The 14,363-nt window shown below is 44.0% G+C and overlaps 1 protein-coding gene across 5 annotated transcripts in view; it reads left to right on the top strand.

Annotated features, from left to right (window-relative positions):
- The window catches only part of COL5A3 (collagen type V alpha 3 chain), a 340,614-nt gene that overhangs the window by 211,090 nt on the left and 115,161 nt on the right, over window positions 1-14,363 (top strand). For 4 of the 5 annotated variants that reach the window (XM_068274408.1, XM_068274409.1, XM_068274410.1 and 1 more), the window contains one exon: window positions 7,708-7,896. The exons of the other annotated variant lie outside the window; for it this stretch is intronic. In XM_068274408.1, coding sequence (XP_068130509.1) covers window positions 7,708-7,896 — 189 coding nt within the window. The remainder of the gene's footprint in view (window positions 1-7,707; window positions 7,897-14,363) is intronic. 5 annotated transcript variants of the gene reach the window in all.

Raw genomic sequence — 14,363 nt, 5'->3', positions numbered from 1 at the left:
CTTGCCAATACCGGATTCTGCTGATGCTTTCCACATCCGGGGAACATACACATGTACATTATCCAACGTGGTGGATGTCAGATTGAGCCTACAAAATTATATATAAGTCTGTAAGTGATTCAAATTGTACGGTGATTCTTATTGTATGGTTCTGATCCAGTTCTGTATAATGCCTGAAGAAGAAACTTAATGTTTTGAAAGCTTGCAATAAACCCTGTACAGTTAGTCATTAAAGGTATCACCGGAATCAACGTTTGTTGGTTTGATGTCTGCATTCCTCGACTAACAGCATAGACCACACTTCACTAAATACTTTAGGTAATTCCTCATATTACATTGAACCACAATGGCATAACTACCATTTTATGGGGCACCCTAGCATAACTTTGATGGGGCCCCCCAAATATCCACACCCCTTCATTTGCCTACCATTGGAGCTCTTGACGGCCTGGGGGTCCATCTCACAAGGGTCATAAAGCAAGTGTGGCCATCATGATCTTCACACCCATAACAAGTGTATGTATTGGAGGAAGGGAAAGTTAGTAGCTGGGGCCCCAAAACAGCTCTAGGTACGCCCCTGTTGATGTGGTAGGATTTCACAATCCAGATTCTATGACTGATGTTGTGAGACACCTTTACTGACACTGAACTATCATCAAAAGCAATCACAATCATTCTTGGCAACAAAACTCTAGTATCTGTACACGTAGCTTGCAGGCAAACTTGTGAGGTTTGTGAAGGCCACACTGAAATACTTACCTCGGGAGGGGGAAGCCTCTGGATCCTAAAGAGGCTTCCCCCAATGTATATTAGCCTGTTCCAGCACTGGGACTCCCAAAGAGTGTCTTCCACTCGGGTTAATGCTACTGCGCATGCACAGACGTCTCGTGCCTGCACAATAGCGCGGACCTGACCTGGCCCAGCTTTTTCCAAAGAAAAAGGTAGTGCGCGTGCACAAGCTTCCAACAAGCTCTTTTTCAGGGGTCCTTGCACTGGAGGAGGATAAGGTGAGCTTCTTTACCATCCAGAGGTAAAAACCCCATAGGGGCAGTTTTTGTCACTTCGAGGTCCCTTTAAATACTATCGACCAGGACCGAGTTTATCCACAAGGCACTATAGGCACGTGCCTACAAGCGCCTGATAATGGAAGGTGGCTCACTCCTTTCCCAGAATACCTCCCTCCTTCCCTATGCAGAGTCCCAAGATGAGTGTAAATGAGAGGTTACGTACTCTGCTCTCGGCATTCCACTGGCGAGATCTCCCTTCAGTCAGGGGCAGCTCTAGCTACTTAATACTGAGGGTACTTCTGGCTACCTAATACTAAGGGGCACCTCTAGCTACCTATGACGGGCAAGGTAAGTAAGGGAGAAGTGACAGCTGGGCAGCCAGCACACTTGGGGAACAGTACGGCAGGGGTTTGAAGGTTCGTGGAGAGTGAAGTCTAAGGTGCCAGGACATCTGTGCCTATAGGCTCCTGTGATGTAAATCCAGGCCTGTCACTGGTTTTATTTTATATAAACTTTTACAAGGTAAGGTTTACCAACCTATAAAACACTGCACAGTATATTTTGTAAACAAAGTCCTCTGCTAACTTGGAAGGGAATGCCTGACATGACTGATTCTTGGCAGCAGTAGGTAGCAGTGAGGGGTTGCTGAGCACATGCCTGGTCAAACAGCAAGGACGTTTCGGTTCCCACCAGGCGGAGCAGGCGTGAAATGGAAAAGGTTTTTTGGCAGGGCTCGCCGCTGCGCTCTGCGCCAGACTTCTCATTCAGCAGATGGGATGTCCGGGCCGCCCCAGCTGGAAGAGTAACAGCTGGGCCACAGGGCTGGGGCTTGCAGTGGATCATTCACATGAACGTGACTCAGGACACTGGCATGTACGGCTGTGGAGGCAGCGAGGAAGGCCAGGACTGGGAGATGTGTCATAGGGAACCCCTGGGGAACCGTCCCCCACATCTCACAGCTCAGCACTATTCAAAGTCCCCGGACCATCCATCATCAGCACATAGACATGATCATTGCTACAGATCCAAACAAATGCATGCATGGAAAAAAAACAGACGGGTGAAGAATTAGTTCAGGATTATTTAGTTGGGCAAAACACTTCAAACTTTTCACAGATTTCAATTCCCCTTAGTTTGTAAATATGTACAGAGGTGCCACAAGGATAAAATATGCTAAAATCATATAAAACGTTTAGGAGGCGGTGGTGGACCAGCAACTCCAAAACAGACACGATACTGTCGATTGAGGTAGTCACAATTTATTCACATACTCCTAGAAACAACTGGCAACGCGTTTCGCGGGTATATTCCCGCTTCTTCAGGCAATAACAAATAGGAGTACATACAGTACAGTCTCAAGATCACGATAAGCGCCTCTGTGACCTAAGACAATCCTGGTCCTGGCTGTCCCTTCATTCCACCGCTGTCTTCTGTTCATATGTTGCGCCTTTGAAACGCCTTGGAAGGCTTTAGAGCCGAGATTTGAGAATGCACACTACTGATCCGCTTGTCTTCGCAAGCACTCAGAGACATGAGTACTTCCAAAGGCTGCCTGAGGAGGGCCAAATTATTATTATTGATTCATATAACACCATCTTCTTCCATGGTGCTGTACGACAGTATACAGGGTATAACAATACAGATTTTTACACATGGGTGGGAGGTATGTACACACATTACACAGCATTGTGATACAAAAGGAGAGGAGGAGAACCCTGGCCAAAAGGCCTTACAGTCTAAGTGTAACGAATGGTGTCAGCACACAGAGAGAATCTAATTGTTGATGATCTGCAGAATCATCAACAATACAGATGTATACTTGATTATGGATGATCTGCAGAATCACCAATAATACAAGTATTACTAACCTCTGGACACCTAATGAGTAAAGTGCTAGGCCGGACTCTCTGAGGAGCGGGAGTCCTGGTTGCAGCTGACACCTGGTGGAATGGTGTTACTGCTAGTACAGTTAGACTGAGCACCCAGGGAGAGTGACAGCTTGAGTGGTCGGACAGGCCAGGTTGGCAACACACGAGCAGATCAGGTACAGAGAGAGAGAGACTGATTCGGTAACCGGGTACAGGCAGGGTCTGGCAAAAGGTAGGCAGATATGCAGAGGTACTGAATCAGTTAGCAAGAGAAAGGTCGACAGAGCAAATGGTCATAACATATAAGTATATAGACTGGGGTGTGAGTTCCTTGGTCTCGACACCCTGGAACTAGTCTAGAGTATAACACAGTAATAGCACAGTGTTCCTAAGCTTGAGTGTGTGGTCCTTGGTCACAACACCCTGGAACTGGTCTAAAGTATAACACAGCAATGACACAGTATCCCTAAGCTTGGGTGTGAGGTCCTTGGTCACAACACCCTGGAACTGGTCTAAATGATAACACAGCAATGACACAGTATCCCTAAGCTTGGGTGTGAGATCCTTGGTCACAACACCCTGGAACTGGTCTAAAGTATAACACAGCAATGACACAGTATCCCTAAGCTTGGGTGTGAGGTCTTTGGTCACAACACCCTGGAACTGGTCTAAAGTATAACACATCAATGACACAGTATCCCTAAGCTTGGGTGTGAGGTCCTTGGTCACAACACCCTGGAACTGGTCTAACATATAACACAAACGTAATCTAGCTAAGTGTGAATTCCCAGGTCCTCCTGGTTCTAACACACTGTGAGATCTGACTGGTCTGAGTGCTCACACGTTAGTATTCGCAACGGCAGACAACCAGCAACTGACAGGCAAGAAGTATATATAGTGCAGCGCTCCTCAGCGCCGCCCAGTCCCACTCAGCCAATCACCCACTGCGCTGGGATCAGCTGATCGTCCTGATCAGCTGATCCCTCTCCTATTGGCATAAAGGTCCTGCCTTCTAGCGCGCGCGTAGCTCTTCATCTGTGTGCACTACTAGGCTCAGACAAACCAGACGCATGCTGCTGTGCGGAAACCGCCGGTCTGAATGCGGAGACAGCCGCCCCGCTGCCAGACTGCGCGGCGGTGTCTCCGCAATCCATTACACTAAGGGTTTAAGGGATAATAATAGGTAAAGGAAGCTGTGTATGGGGTGGTAGAAATGGTGGTCAGTGGGCAAGGTGTCCTAGTTAGGAGAGTATGCTGAAGAGGTGAGTTTTCAGATTGTGCCTAAAAAGAGTAAATGTTCGTAAGTGGCAGATGTGTTGAGGGAGAGGGGAGGGTAGAGGATCGAGAGACGGTAGGAGTGAGAAGACGTGACCAGAGAAGAAGACAGAAGGATATTGTTAGTAGAGCGGAGATTGCGTGTAGGATGGTATCTGGAAATAAGTTGATTTAGATAGGAAGAAGATGTATTCAACCAACCTGCAGGTTGAATAACTTGAATGGGGTGGAACGATGGCACGGAGAGAGGACCAAGAAGACACTTTGGTATCTAGTGTCTTTCTTCTTCATAGGTGAGTATCTAACAAACTTTTTTTTCTAGCTTCAGGTTAGCTCTAAATATAAGCGCAGTAACATTTTAAATAGTTTTACACACAAAGTTATCCCTCATTTCTATATCTAAATGTTGGGAGTTAGATAAGGATGGATTGGCCTTAACGAATGGCTTCCTTGAATTTTGTCCTGTATTCCTGGAATCTATACCATTAATGTATATAAGCACAGTATGGAAACTACGTAAACTCCAATTCTCGGTCTCCCTTCACACTTAAGCGTTTTGTGGAGGGCGGCCAAGAGGCTCAGCCACATGTTGCCAATGTCCCTCCCTGGAGCCCTGCACCTGCTGGGTACAGGCCATGCAGCAAGAGTTTTCCCTGCTTCTCAGCTTAGCACTCTATTAATCATCTGCTAAGGAATCCCTCCTGCCAGCAATGATGAAGAAAACATCCTCAACTAAAAGGAATGAGGCAGCCATGCTTCCTCCCCTCCGCTCCTCCTGGCTCACGAGTCACGACCCGTCACTTGTGTTTACCGCTGTAAAGCTTTCTATATTATGGGGCCTATATGTTTTTTTTAGCTAAAATAAGTTTTTATTTTCGTATAAAAAGATATAAAAAGTACAAAATGTGCAAAAAATTTAACCCTACGTAGGAGGGTCATGATCAGTAAATAGGCATCATTAGCAACAACTGTAAATGGCACATAATGGAATACACATAATAAGACATAGTAAAACAGAACAGCAAGAAACAGAACAGTCAAGGGTAAAAAAGGGAATTATGTTGACATAGAGGTTAAAGGAGATAAACCCAGGAGACAAGAACACATTATGATTGTAACGGGGGATTCAAAAGAAGGCCAAGTAAGACAGCCCAACAATATCCGCATGGTCAACCCAAGCATCCCAAGTCTTGGAGAACTGAAGCATACGATCCTCGACCATTGCTAACATTCTTTCATATGTCATAAGGTGGTGAACTTGACATACTAATGGGTTTATCTCCAGGATGGGAGATTTCCATTTAGATGCTAGGTAGGAAGGGCAGAGTTGGCGATATATTGAAGATGACGATGGGTAGGATGCCACCAACGATGGGTTGGTTTGGTTTATCACCTAAAAGCAGGACTGAGGGGCTAAGAGGTAACATCTTACCAAAGCATTAACCTAACCCTCTCTCCCCCCCCCCCCCCCCCCCCAAAAAAAGATACCAGTCCAATATGTGTTTTTTTTTGTTTTTTTTTAATGCAGTGCATAGACTTTATGCAACCATACATATGTTTTACAAGTGTTCATCAGCCTCATGCTTGAATACAATTTTTTAACCCATCAAAAGGGCCCCATAGATAGCATCTAACACTTACTTGGCCTTTATGCCACATAACCAGTTGCATTTGCATCATGATTTCGTCCATTGCAACGTGAGGCATCAGACAAAGAGAGAAGCTTTAAAAAAAAATTCCAGGCTGGCTATGATTTAATAAAAAAAAATTAAAACTGCAGACAATTTTCATTTTCAACGTTACATGTTTGCCAAATCATTTCTGTTTTTTTTTCAAATCAGGAGAGCCTTAAGGTGCATACACACATCAGACTATAGTCTTTGGAAAATGAAAGATCACAGACCAATCTTACCACCCTTCATGTAGTATGAGAGCCATACATTCACAGTCTATTCTATGGAGCTGAATTCCACATCAGAAAAAAATCTTTGCAAGATGCTGCACACACAGATGCTGTACAGACACAAAAGATCAGTATCTGCAAAAGATCTGTTCCTACAAAAGATCCGTTCCTGCAAAATGCATTCATAGTCTATGATATCTGCAGATCATCATACACACCTTGTTTAACAGACATTCATCTGCAGATCAGATCCACCAGGATGGATCTTCAGATCTGCAGATGATTGTCTGATCTGCAGATGAATGTCAGTCAAACAAGGTGTGTATAATGATCTGCAGATCTCATAGACTATGAATGCAATTTGCAGGAACGGATCTTTGGCAGGAACAGATCTTTTGCAGATACTGATCTTTTGTGTCTGTACAGCATCTGTGTGTGCAGCATCTTGCAAAGATTTTTTCCTGATGTGGAGTTCAGCTCCATAGAATAGACTGTGTAGGTATGGCTCTCATACTACATGGAAGGGGGTAAGATTGGTCTGTGATCTTTCATTTTCCAAAGACTATGGTCTGATGTCTGTATGTGGCCTAAGTCATTCATCCTCAATTAGTCTTATGTTATGGTGATTGGTATACTTTTATGTAATGTTCTTGATTTCTGCTTCTCTTGTTTTGTCTTCTTCTCATTTTCTGGTGTTTTCTCTACATATTGCTCAGTAATATTTCTATACATATTGCTCTGTGGTGTTTTCTCTACATATTGCTCAGTGGTAATTTCTATACATATTTCTTAATCGTGTTTTCTCTACATATTGCTCTGTGATATTTTTCCAAATCGGGAGAGCCTAAGGTGCCCATACATCTAGCCAGGATGGGCAGATTCAACCAAGAGACAAATCTCTCTCTGATCAATTCTGATTACTGAGAGATCTGTCGGGTGCCCATACACCACAGGCCGATTTCAAAATGAAATCTTTTGGTAATTAGCTGACTCCGCCACGGTTGCTGCCTTGCCACTGCCCCCCTAGTGTATACATTTGTCCCATGTGTGCATTTATTCATTGCCTGTCCTATGTTGCCTACAGCGTAGTGCCCATCCGTCTTCCCCTTCCCGTTCCTCCATTTGCACTTCACACGCCGCCGGCGTTAAGCGCGTGGTGTGTGTGACATGACACATGCGCGATGTGCTATACGCCGGGGGCGTGTGAGCTATAAATGGAAGAGGCAGAAGCGGAAGATGGATGCACACTATGCGGTGGGTGACATAGGACAGGTAATGAATAAATGCATGCATGGGGGGCACATTTATACATTGGGGGAACAGCATTGGGGGGTTCGTCGCTCATCCCCATATCGCTCGCTGTTAGCTCTGCGCACCATTTTGGCCTGAAATTGGTTACCTCGTCGATTGGGCATGCTTTTGGCGGCAACGGTTTTCTTCCGACTTGATAATAACTATCGCATCGGATGGTCGATCGGCAACCAAGTCGAGAGATGTAAGGCCACCTTAAGTAATTCAGCCTTAATTTGTCTTATGTTATGGTGTTGGGTATACTGGTTGTAATGTTCTTGATTTCTGCTTCTCTTGGGTGTTTTTCTTCATTTTCTGGTGTTTTCTCTACATATTCCTCTCTATGACTGTCTTGGCCACACAGCCTACTACACAACCCGCCCCTCGAAAAAAAAAGGGCAAAGGGAAAGGTAAAAAGAAGGACAGGAAGGGCAAAAAGAAGAAGAAGAAGTCTGTGGCAGAACAGACACACCCGGTGCCCACGACTATCATGATGACTACAACACAGGAATTCACTACCTCAGCCGTTACCGATCCAGTTACTGTCTACATGGTAACCACATCCCTTGTATGACCGCATCATGCCAACATGTCTCCAGCTGCGGCCCGTCAGGGCTTCATCAACATTGGCTGATATTAGTCATTAATAACATGAAGTCATTAATAACAGCGCATGTTTCCATGATCTCATCTAATACTAACATCATCCATACAAATACTTTGTTTTCAGAAAAGTTTATTTAGCTTAGTAGAATTTTGTTCTAAATAATGTTTTTGTAATCGGGCCAAAGTGGCTTCATATAAGAAATTTCAAAATATTCACCCTGGCATTGGCAAATGCAGGCCCTTTGTAGTTGATGAGCAGAGTTTATAGAGAATTATAACTTTTTAGAAGAATAGAATATCTTGAGAGAAGAGAGCTAAGACATCCAACGGATTAATAGTTTATGTAGGTCTTGATCTTGGTGTAAAACGCAGGGGCATTATATTGCAATGCAAAACTGCTACATTTCCATCCAGTATAGTGCTAACCCCATCCAGGGCACTACTACTCTGTGGATATAAATACATGCAGTGGCGCATACTGGAATTGCACTGCAGGCATAAGTTAAATAAGGGCGTGGGGAAAAAAAGGCGCATGGAAAGCCAAAATCTTAAAATAATGTCTATAACAAAGTTTTACCGTTTCTGCATCTTTATCTCTGCCAGATTTAGAAATATTTAAAAAAAAGGAGCGGGTTGCAGCCAAAATTGCAAAATATTGTTTTACAATGAAAATACAAAAATATTTACAGTGGTAATGACGACAGTACAGTAGTTGAAAAACCTTGGTCGGGTAGGAGAGCGGGCTACTCTTAAAGGACCAGGAAACGGTTTAAAGGTGTATGTGACTCTACAGTCCATACAAAAACCTTAGAAGCGATTTGATGTAATTAGGGTGCAGTTTGCATGGACCCTCAATGTAAGTTATATGTTTTTATCTTGCATTTTGAAACTATGAATAAAGTGTAACGCCCTGTTGGTTTTGAACTAAAGTCTGTGTTGTGGTTTTATGCCCTGGTGGTGGCAACATCTATTGTTGAGCACTTGGTGACTGCAGGCTACAATAGTGGAGGGGTAGAAGTTACAGCGCTGAGGATCATATATACATTTAATGACTATAGTAAAATATTGGTAAATATTACCGCTTGCATAACGCATGCGTAAAAATGCAATTCACGTTTTTCACCTAAGTTTTCTCCTAGCTGAATCATTTTCAGGTATGCCTGACACAGTGTTGGGCAAGCCGCCGCAGGGGATCGCATGGCCCCGGGAGGATTTTTTTAATAAAATGTGTGCAGTAGTCTTCAGCTAGCACGAGGCTAGCTACCTATGCCCCCCAAGTGCCTCCGCTCTCCCCCCGATCCCCACCGCAATACATACCCCCCAGGGATCCCGCGATGGCGCAGCCTCCCGATCAGCTCCAGGCCTCGCTATGGGGAGGATCGGGACTTGTCATGACGTCGTTGACGTCATGTCTAATCGTCGCCATAGTGACGACTGAAGCTTATTGGGAAGCTACGGCTCTCACGGGATCGTGGACAGGTGAGTGTTGCCAGCGGCGATCGGGGGGAGCAGAGCGGTGCCGGGGGACTTGGGGGCCACAGGTAGCTAACCTAGTGCTAGCTACGAAGCTTAAAACACGTTTTATTTAAAAAATCCCGCAGCCTCATAAACTGGATGCCACCAGGGAGGTTAAAATAACTTGTTAGCACTTTGCAATGGAAAAAAGTATCAAAAACTAGGTAAAAAGTATTACCAAAATAATTGTGAGTATTTTTTTGTATGCTGTTGGTTTAAAATGCATTTTATTGACACGTTTTATAATATCACCTAGAAGAAAACTCAGGAGATAAAGTGAATTGCATAGGGGCCATAGACCCAGATGTAATGCACTTTTATGTCTACGTTTTCTCCTAAGTGATCATTTTTCATCTTCTCTTTAAATTAACTTTTTAGAATTTTGCAATTGAAAAAGCACCAAAAGTAGTAGGAAAAGAACTACCAAAATTATTGTTTGTATTTTCTTGCTTATTGGATGTTTAAAAGGCGTTTTATTGACAAAAGTGTCAAAATATCAACTTGGAGAAAACGAATGGTGCCCATACACGATACAATAAAAAAACGGTCGATTTTCCCGATCGAATGGAATGAAAATTGAAAATATTTTTTTCGATCAAGAAATTTGAAAGATTGTCCCGTTTTTTCGAGAAAAATCTGATCGGACATGCTGGAAAGATCTTTATATTTGATCTAACGGAATAATCAAACTAAATTATCTAATCAAAAAAAAAATGAAAAATTGTACCATGTATGGGCACCGTAAGGAGAAAAAGTGAATTGTATATGGGCCATAGTATGGACAAGGCCTAACTGTCTTCTTTCCTTATACTTCAGGGCTGACTAAATCCAGTCCTTAAAGAGGACCTCCAGAGTCAAAACGAAAAACCCATCAGCCTGCAAGTAAAAGAAAGTTATATTTACCCGAGAAGTCTTGTCCTGCGATGCCGTCCCGAAGTCCCTGCATCACCCGACTTCCGGCGCCTGGCCCCGCCTCCACTCTCCTTGCAGAAACAACGCCAAGCTATTTATTACAGTTGATAGCTTGGCGTTTTTCTCCGGGGAGAGAGAGGAGGTTGGGCCAGGCGCCAGAAGTCGGGTGATGCAGGGACTTCGGGACGGCATCACAGGACAAGACTTCTCGGGTAAATATAACTTTCTTTTGCTTGCAGGCTGCTGGATTTTCGTTTTCACTCTGAAAGGTCCTCTTTAAGGGCTATATTTAAATGAAGCAGATCATCTGGGCGCCGTGTGCAGGCCGCGTAGCACCAGAGTTGGGCGCCACTATAGCAGCAATGATATAGTCAGGGGCCTGCACATGTGCAATTTGGGGTTCCGGCAATCGCCAGACCCTGAATTACTTTTCCCTCTGAGTTGCTATGACTCGGAGAGGGAATAGTATTTAATGTCTTCCAGCACCCAACCGGCCGGCAGCGTACTAATATGAGAAAATGAGAAATGTATTCTACTTGATGAACCACACCTTTTCCTGGTTGAGTGCCAAAAATGTTTGAGGACCTCGAAGATTGGCATTGGACAGCCCTATACTTGGATAGATCCCACCCAGTATTTATTGTGGCCAATAAGAGATGTCCAAATCAACGGAAACAAACTAAGCATACACATACAGTAGCTATTATGGATGGAAGCATAGTATCTATGACATGTCCATCACAGCAGACACCACAATTTAATGGACGTCAGATCTGCTGTGGCTGTCCACGTTGTCGTCGCAGCATAGTGTGGACCAAGCCTAAAAGAGATTAGAGAAATGAGTATCTACAGCAATGCTTGTTTGCGGATAGCGTTTTGTACACGCAGATAGGCACCTTAGAACTTTTTATCTGAAGAAAGACATGCAGAGATATATCATACACAACCATCAGGAAGTGCAGCTTGCTTAGAACAGAGAGAATACAGAGTGAATACAGGAAATGACAATCCCATAAATATCACCAGTTCATTTTACATACAGTGCCATCTTGTGGTTGTTTTACTGTACTGCAGTTACGGTAATAATCCTGTTGATACTTCAACATTGTTTACATTTGAAGACTTCTAAATGTTAGTAGGTCATCTGCAAATAGTTAACTTGAGGTTTGCAAATGGAGATGACCAGGATGTGATTTATGACTTCAGACTATGCCAAAATAAATCCACAGCATTGCTTTTCACAACATCTGTTTTCCACCCTCTCATCCTGGCACTAACGGTTCCGCGGGAAGCCTGGCAATTCCCATGTCATCAGCTAACGACCATCTCATTTCATCCTAAACACTCACACCATGCATTGATGTATCTGTACCCCTGCGTTCTGGGCTGGGCTGCTTCAGCAAGGAGACTGCCGTGTCTGTTGCGTGTTAATAACCTTAGCAACAAAACTACGGTCACCTCTGCAACAACTGGCTGGAGACCGTTTTCCACTGCCATAAAAGCTATTTCAGAGGAGGACAAATTAGAGAAAGACAGATGTTGCCATAGACACGTAAACATGAAACAGATCTTCTTTCGCTCGGCAGTAAAGTGACTGAAGTGACACCCATAGTGACACATACGGGAAGAATGCCCTGGAGAGCGCTCCTTCCACCTGCAGGTGACCCATACATGGAAACTGGATTATATGGGATATAGTGGCCCATAGCAGCCAAAAAGATTTCACGCTGTAGTTTGCTCTGGCAAAATAACAAATGGAGTGTGGCTGGTGGCAATGGGCAACATCTTCATGTTCCCTTATATATTCTAATCTTTATATGTACTAGCAAGAGTGTGGTCTTCTGTGCCCAGGCGGAACATGGAAAGAAAGGCGAGGAGGCTTATGAGTAGCAAACAAGCGAAGATGATGTACAGAGAGGAGGGGTAAACAACGGAGAGAAAGAGTGACAGGAGAGAGAGAGCAGAGAAAGGCAGAAGTGAGATACTTTTATGTAGGATAACCACCTTCCGTGACCACCACTAGGGCTGCTAGCCAAGATACCATGAGAGTCACCATCCAATCAGGTTACTTTGGCACCCAGCGCTCAGTGCCGAGCGCTGAAGCTGGGTGCTGCCACAGCACTAGTGGAATTTTGTGCACCTCACGCAGGGTTTTCAGCCGCAGCAAGGAGAGTCATCATTCGGCTTACCCTGTGCCCAACTCAGGTTGAACCATATGTACGCGTCACCATATTTATAAGGGGAAGTCAGCTTGATTACCAATTTATAGATTGCCAGATGGCCTTAACCATTTTGAGAGGAGGCCACGGGTTTCAATGGAGAAAAGAGGTGCTTGTTTGCTACATCCCGCTCTCCACTTTTCAGATGATTACCACTTCTAGGCCCCTTTTACACTAGCAGGCTAAACCTGTGCCGTGTTACCCTATTTTGCCACAAGGGGCCGTAACAGCAATGAAAGTCTATGGGCGACTTTCACACGTGGATTTAAGAGAGCGGCAGTCAACCCTGGCAGCCACGTGCACTGTTTTGTTTTTTGTTTTTACCCGAAAAGCAACCGCACCGCCTGTCAACCACTGACATGCATCTGGTTACAAATACAAATACAAATGTTCCATTTCGGTCGCATTATTTTGCAGCCAGAAGTAGGGATGGTTGGAAATACCTATTCTGCTGAAATTTCAAGTTTCTGCCAATGACAATGAGTCTGCAGATTTCTGATTCCGATTTCCTAGGAGTCTGGGGTTTTTTTTGGTCATTTTATCCATTCCCTGATTAGCCAAATACTTCACAGTTGACTCTGTATTCTCTGAATGGTCCAATGCTTCCGAGTTCTGTGATTGGGCTAAATTTACCACATTGGGGTAATGCGGTATTCCTGCATAAATCCAATTTCCATTTTCCGAGTTCCGAATGCAGAAATTTTACAACAGCATGTTTAAAGGATACCCGAAGTGACATCAGAATCAGAATCATCAGAATCATCTTTATTATCGCCAAGCACACCGCTAGGTGTGCCCGGAATTGCTTGTGGTTCACATGGCATGGCAGTTCAGGAACATATAACAAAAAACGTATAGCGCAAGTGGCAGTTTAGGAACATGTAACAACAAACGTAAAGAGCAAATGGCAGTTCAGGAACATATACCAAACAAATGTATAGAGCAACGATTAGAGTCTTGGGAGGTCAGAGTTTACAGATGTGACAGTCCATGTTTCTAGTCAGAGTTTACTGCTGTGAGAGAGGGTTGCTCTGGGGGCTAGAGCGTCCTGAGTTCAGTGAGTTCAACAGGAGAACTGCTTGGGGGAAGAAGGTGTTCATGCGCCTAGTGGTTTTGGAGGGGATGGACATGTGACATGAGATAGACATGTCTACGTACAGTGCCTAGCACACAAATAACTATGCTGTGTTCCTTTTTGTTCTTTCTCTGCCTGAAAGAGTTAAACATCAGGTATGCAAGTGGCTGACTCAGTCCTGACTCGGACAGGAAGTGACTACAGTGTGACCCTCACTGATAAGAAATTCCAACTATAAAACACCTCCTAGCAGAAAATGGCTTCTGAGAGCAGGGAAGAGGTAAAAAGGGGTAATTTCTTATCAGTGAGGGTCGCACTGTAGTCACTTCCTGTCTGAGTCAGGACTGCGTCAGCCACTTACATACCTGATATTTAACCCTTTCAGGCAGAGAAAGAAAAAAAGGAACACAGCATAGTTATTTGTGTGATGGGCACTATACATACAGATGTCTCTCTCATCATGTTACATGTCAGTTCGGGTATCCTTTAATGAGTTGTTTTGCCGCGTGAAAGAGCCACAATACAAGTAAATTGTCAACTTTTTTGCCAGAGGTAAATACCAGGGGATGCTTGAAAAGATAAAATAGCAACATGTTATTTTACATCCCCCAATATACTGTAACTTGCATGCTCCATCAGTGGCATTTTAAACAAGAGTGTATACATAAAAGTTTGATATGTTTGCAAAGACTT

Source organism: Hyperolius riggenbachi, chromosome 3 (genome assembly GCF_040937935.1).
Source record: "Hyperolius riggenbachi isolate aHypRig1 chromosome 3, aHypRig1.pri, whole genome shotgun sequence".
NCBI lineage: Eukaryota > Metazoa > Chordata > Amphibia > Anura > Hyperoliidae > Hyperolius > Hyperolius riggenbachi.
The sequence above is the reverse complement of the archived record's forward strand: the minus strand, read 5'-3'. Positions and strand labels throughout refer to the sequence as shown.